Below are 6,154 nucleotides of genomic sequence, written 5' to 3' on the forward strand. Positions count from 1 at the left end.
CCCACTGCCCATACAACAGTGCCCCCCAACTCCCCAACAGTACCCCCAGCCCAACCCTCACTGCCCATACAAGTGCCCCAGCCCAGCCTCCCTGCTCCTCGTGGGCCCGGCCCGGGGGCTCCCGCGAGCCGCCGCCCCTCACCTGAGGCTCGCAGCGCTTGGCGGTGTAGGCCGCGCAGCCGCCGCCCCGGCCCCTGTCCCTGCTCCGGGCGAACACCGAATCCTCGAATTCGAAGCCGAACCCCAGCGCCAGCTCCATCGCCTCCGCAAAACCGGCCTCCCTGGCCACAGAGTCTCCGGCTAGAGCGCCCCCCGTCCCGGAACGGATAAAGCCATGGCTAGAGTGTCCCCTGCTGAGCCTAGCTCGAAGGCGGTGCCCCGCAGCGGCTAGTGTGCTCCCCCACGGGGACCATAGAGAAGCGCGGAGCCGCGGCTAGAGTGCCTCCCCTGATGGGGTATTGGGTAAAAATCAAGGAGGACACGGCTAGAGAGTCCCTCCCTGGCTATAGAGAGGCACTGGCAGCAGCTAGAGTGCCACCCCGTGCTTGCGGTAGCCATCTCCGATTCGGGCAGGGCGCTCCAGGGGCGGCGCTGGCATTGAGAGGGAAGAGCCGAGACGCTGATGGGAACCGAGCAGTCTGAGGGCATTGGGTCAGTCACTGCGCCCCAGGGACTGCAGCTCCCGGCATGCAACGCACCTTCCTCTGCCAATGGGGGGGTGTCAGAGGCGGAGATTACAACTCCCAGCATGCAATGCTCTGCGTGCTGGGAACTGTAGTCCTTTCCATGCCCCGTTGCATGCTGGGAGCTGTAGTCTGAGGCTTTGCCAGTGCTGCCTGTGGGCGGTGTATGGCCCGCGGGCTCCCTGTGGCCACGCATGGGTCATAGGCAGGATAGGAACTGCTCCCAGAGGCACATGGGCCTCGCACCACTTTCTCTTTTATCCCCTGCCGGTAAGGTTAATATTTGCATTAGCACCAGCAAGCATCCAAGATTAGTAGGAGCGTTGCCAACAGATTGAGGGAAGTGATTATTCCCCTCCAGTCAGCACTGGTGAGGCTATATCTGGAGTATTACATCCAGTTTTGGGACCCCCACTACAGAAAGGAAGTGGACAAATTGGAGCGTGTCCAGCAGAGGGCAACATAAATGATTAGGGGGCTGAGGCACATGACTTACAAGGGGAGGCTGAGGGAACTGGGCTTGTTTAGTCTGCAGAAGAGAAGGGGCGGGGGATTTGATAGCAGCTTTCAACTACCTGAGGGGGGTTCCAAAGAGGATGGAGCTAGGCTGTTCTCAGTGGTGGTAGATGACAGAACAAGGAGCAATGGTCTCAAGTTGCAGTGGAGGGAGGTCTAGGTTGGATATTAGGAAACACTATTTCACTAAAGGGTGGTGAAGTACTGGAATGGGTTACCTAGGGAGGTAGTGGTGGAATCTCCCTCCTTAGAGATTTTTAAGGCCTGGCTTGACAAAGCCCTGGCTGGGATGATTTAGTTGGGGGTTGGTCCTGCTTTGAGCAGGAGGTTGGACTAGATAACCTCCTGAGGTCTCTTCCGACCCTAATTTTCTATGATTAGGGGCCCGAGTATTACCATGTGCACAGGTAGGGAGGGTACTTTACCACAGTGCAGGGGTTCTTAAACGTCTTCTTTCTGAGCCCCCCGCTATAAAAACTCCACAGCCCACCTGTGCCACAACAGCTGGTTTTCTGCTTATAGAAGCCAGGGCCCACATTAGGGGGTAGCAAGCAGTGCAGTTGCCTGGAGCCCCAAGTCACAGGGGCCTCCACAAAGCTAAGTTGCTTTGGCTTCAGCCCCTGGTAGCAGGGCTCAGATCCCCAGGATTCAGCCCCATGCAGCAGGACTTTAGCTTTCTCCCCTGGGCCCCAGTGAGTCTAACACTGATCCTGCTTGGTGGACCTCCTAAAACCTGTTTGAGGCCCCCCAAAGTGCCCCAGACCCCTGGTTGAGAACCACTGCCTTAGTGCACAGGCATCAGGGAAATGGGAAAGGATTTGCATTCAGCTCTAAGTGTGGGCATTTCCTGTTTGAATTTCTGAGTTTGTGAAGAAGGGGTTATAATGGTTACTGTCTGGTAACTGCATTGGGAGCAACCAAGTGGCTGCTGTTATAAAGAGACCTACAGCAAATGCAAACCTGTAAAAACCAACACCCGTGTCCTCCTCATAAGAGCAGACAGATAAAAGGCTCACCCAGGGCAGAACTTCAATGTTAATGTCTCTTTCCCCCCCCCCCCCCCCCGCCAATAATGCAGTAATATATACATCTTAGAAAAAGGTTTTTATGTAAGGTAAAAAGAAAAACATACTTAAACTTCACATTTCTATAGCCTTACCTGTAACAGGCTTCAAGACTACAGGGAGGCTAATACATCTGGATGCACACTTTTGCATTTAACTTTCCAGTTTCCTAGTCAGACTTATGACTTGGTCTTTGCAATATAAACTTATTTCTCTTTTAAAAACTAACTGCAGTTTTGATGCAAAGAAAACTAAAGCAGTTACATTTTTCTACATAGAGTCATGTGTAAAGGGACATGGCAGATAGCTAGATTTAGTCCAAAACTTTCTGGGTTTTTTTGTTTGTTTTTAAAGTTTCTCTGCTTACTGTGATGTCACTTCCCCTCTCTCACTGTCAAGTCATTGAAGTCAAGGCTTGATATCCATAATAAACATGTAGGTTGGGAGAGTGGGGGAGAAATGGAGCCATCCTTGTACAGTATAAAGGATTATTTTTTGTCTTTACAGTTTGCTATTAAGCATGGCAAGTGAGTGCTGCCTGCCTGGTTAGGAGAGCTGTGTGTGTAAAGTGAGTACATCCTAAAAGAATTGTTGGATCTGTTATATGTAAACCTAGGAGCCTGCCAATTAAGACATGGACAGAGAACTAATTAACCTCCTTGTTAATTCAGCTGCTGCATTGCTTCTTTCCCCACCACACTCTACCACTGGGGATCTTGATACATAAAGATGCCCTCTAGTAGTAAGGCATGGAACATGCTGTCCGGCTGTCATGCTCTTGAGTGGCTGCAGAAGTACTAACATCAGGGAAGACTTAGATAGCAGGGCATAAACCTGAAGTTAGTTGTGAATTTTATACTGTCACCAACCAGTCATCAGGTATAAACTCCTCAGGCACTGTAACAACCTTATCATGGAGTCACAGACAGTCTCCTTGGGTACGCCAATCTGTCTTACCACCTGTATCGGGGCTGACACCCACCTCTCGCAAGTGCCCCCTTCTGATTGGGCTTGTCTCTGTTCTTTAAGTCTGGAGACCCATTTTGGTGGTTCTCAGGCAAGTTTTCAGTGATTCAGCCTTCCAGCTGAGTCACACTGTCTACACATTAGCCAGCACAAACCCCTTCCAGGGTATACAGTCTACAGGGCCTGTATCTCTCTAGCCCTCCTTGGGCTTTAGTCTAAGTAGTCCAGCCCTGGTATAGGGCTGTATCCCCAGAACTTCCTCCTTGGAGACACTACCTTTCTGTAGCCTTCCCCAGGCTCAGTCCTTACTTAGTCCCTAGCAGCCTTTCACTCCCCTGGTCCCTGCCAGCAGACTTAACTGTCCATAGTCTGGTGCTCTTCCAGGCAGCCAGGCCTGCAGTCTGTTCTTCTGCTGCTCCATGCAGCAACTAACTACTGCTCTGTTCTGCTGCTCCTTTTATATGGCCCTCCTGCACCCTGATTGGCTGCTTCCCCCAGCAGTCACTCTAGCCTGCTTGGAGGACCTCTTCACTGCTCCTTTCCTGGGATGGGTGTGGCAGAACCCTGAGGCCTCTAGCAGGGGGCCTTCGGGTTTAGGCCACCCCATCACACCACCCATGTAAGCTTACTTTTGTGATAAATAGTCAGACTGTCCCTTATACCAAGGTTCCCAGCAATGTTCAGGTTACTCCCAGTCCCAAAGGACCAGTCACTTACCCTAGATCAATTGCCCTTTAGGTCTCACACCAAAGACAAGGCTTGTAGGCAATCTTATAATAAACTATATAAAGATTTATTTTATAGGAAAAGGAAATGAGTTATTTACAAGGTTAAAGCAGGTAAACATATATACATACACAAATGAGTTCCAATTCTAAATTTCAAAAAGTAATAAAAGCTTCTATGATAAGCAAGCGCTATATGTCTGTTAGGGCTAAACTGAGCTAAACACTGAGGTTCTTTTGCTTATCATAGAATCATAGAATATCAGGGTTGGAAGGGACCTCAGGAGGTCATCTAGTCCAACCCCCTGCTCAAAGCAGGACCAATTCCCATTATGCCTAGTAATCCTTGCCTTGCAGAGTTCAAGCAGCATAAAGATCCAGTTCTTCCATGTTAGGGGTTTTTATTCCCTCCTCCTTTCTGCTTTGATTTGCAAACTCAGCTAATGGGAGGAATTCACTTGCAAGTCTATCTTCATGGGAGGTGGGGGAGGGGGAGTAAACAACAAAGTCTTTGGTCCCTTTTAATGTGCTACTCTAGTCCATCTGGTGTCAAGGGGCCTCCCTTGTTGGGTAGGATATAAACACCTTCTGTTGGAGACTAGCATTTCATACTAGTTAATGTTTCTCTACCGTCTGGTGATTTACAGAGTTACAAATGCTCAAATATTACCTTACAATATGGGATAAAGAGGTTATGAGTGAGATTAATACATGCAGCAATTCACAAACATTCAATAAAGTCTAAACACTAAATACACTCTTAGGCCTGGTCTACACTGGGGGGAGGGGGAGAGAATCGATCTAAGATACGCAACTTCAGCTACGATGTATCTTAGATTGACTTAGAATTATTTACTTCGCGTCCTCACGGCGCGGGATCGATGGCCGCGGCTCCCCCGTCGACTTTGCTTCTGCCTCTCGCCGAGCTGGAGTTCAGCAGTCGACGGGAGAGCGATCGGGGATAGATTTATCGCGTCTACACTACATGCGATAAATTGATCCCTGATAGATCGATCGCTACCCGCCGATCCGGCGGGTAGTGTAGACGTACGCTTAGAATTCTAACACACAGGGGAGCAAGACTGGTTCCAGCTGTGTATCTGTCAGTGTTCAGTGGAGACATAGGGATCTTGGCATGAGCTGGCATCTGGTCTGCCAGTGTCACGCATGTATAATTGCACCACATACGTTAGTGGTGGCATGGGGTAACAAGTCAATAAGGGAGGAAAACTATTATAAATTGCAACTGTAAATAAGGTCAGAATACACAATCTGAGCACTCCAGACAGAGTGAGAGGATTATTCTGCCTCCGTACCACTTGTCAGCCTAAACTATCAACTATTTCAACTACAGATTGAGTCACCAAGGTGGTTTCTTTTGGCACACAGGGTAGCGCCTCTCAGGTTTTGGAGTAGACACCCAAACAGATGATTCAGGTAAAAATTCAGGTTCTGATTCCTCTGTGCTAGGAATCAATGGAACTACAGTATCCTGAACTTCAGACTTTGGATCAACCAGATCAGGTACAGATGGTGTCACAACACTTTATTGTGGAGGTAAATCCCAAATCTGCTTGATGTGGTGGTGCCATATCACTTCATGTCACTGTGATGGTAAGGTCCCTTCTGAGCTTGGATAGTACCAGGAACCCATTTGTGGTCACTCTGTAAACTCAAGTGTAACCCTTCTGCCAGGTGGAGCCAGCAGCAACAAGGAACGATGGCACAAATTCTCCACGTCAGACAACCTTTAACCAACTGTGATTTCATTCCTTCAGTGGAAGAATAGCTTTAAGCTCTACACTGGTTCTGTCTTCCAGTCTTTTAAGGTAGCTTCATATGTAACCCTTCTGCCCATCTAGTTGGCAGCAACAAGGGCCGGGTTCTGTATCTAGGGGTTCCGTTTCAATAACACAATGCAAAACCGGCTCGAGCCCCCACCCAGTGACCTGGGACAATTACATACCACCCCCCTGGGTACCTCTAAGAGGCAATACTTCCCCTCTCGCAAGCACGGAGTCTGAGTGTAGCAGAAAATGTTTAATAACATGAGGTAAACGACATCAGCATAAAATTGGAAAAACACCACAAACAGGATTCACAACACAAACTGTTAGGTAAAAAGCAAGTCCTTACTCACCTCTCCAGCACCAGAGTTCGTGCGGAGTTGGTATGGGGCTCACAATCTGTCAGAGACCAG

The 6,154-nt window shown here is 49.2% G+C and overlaps 1 protein-coding gene across 1 annotated transcript in view; it reads right to left on the reverse strand.

Annotated features, from left to right (window-relative positions):
- LOC112104769 (uncharacterized protein C8orf76 homolog) overlaps positions 1-569 on the reverse strand; it is a 7,773-nt gene extending 7,204 nt beyond the window's left edge. The window contains exon 1 of the mRNA XM_026659906.2: positions 143-569. Within this exon, the coding sequence (XP_026515691.1) occupies positions 143-259 (117 nt within the window). The 5' untranslated portion in view covers positions 260-569. The remainder of the gene's footprint in view (positions 1-142) is intronic.
- Positions 570-6,154: the final 5,585 nt, after the last annotated feature.

Source organism: Terrapene carolina, unplaced genomic scaffold, assembly GCF_002925995.2.
Source record: "Terrapene carolina triunguis isolate 2854851 unplaced genomic scaffold, T_m_triunguis-2.0 Scaffold58, whole genome shotgun sequence".
Lineage (NCBI taxonomy): Eukaryota > Metazoa > Chordata > Testudines > Emydidae > Terrapene > Terrapene triunguis.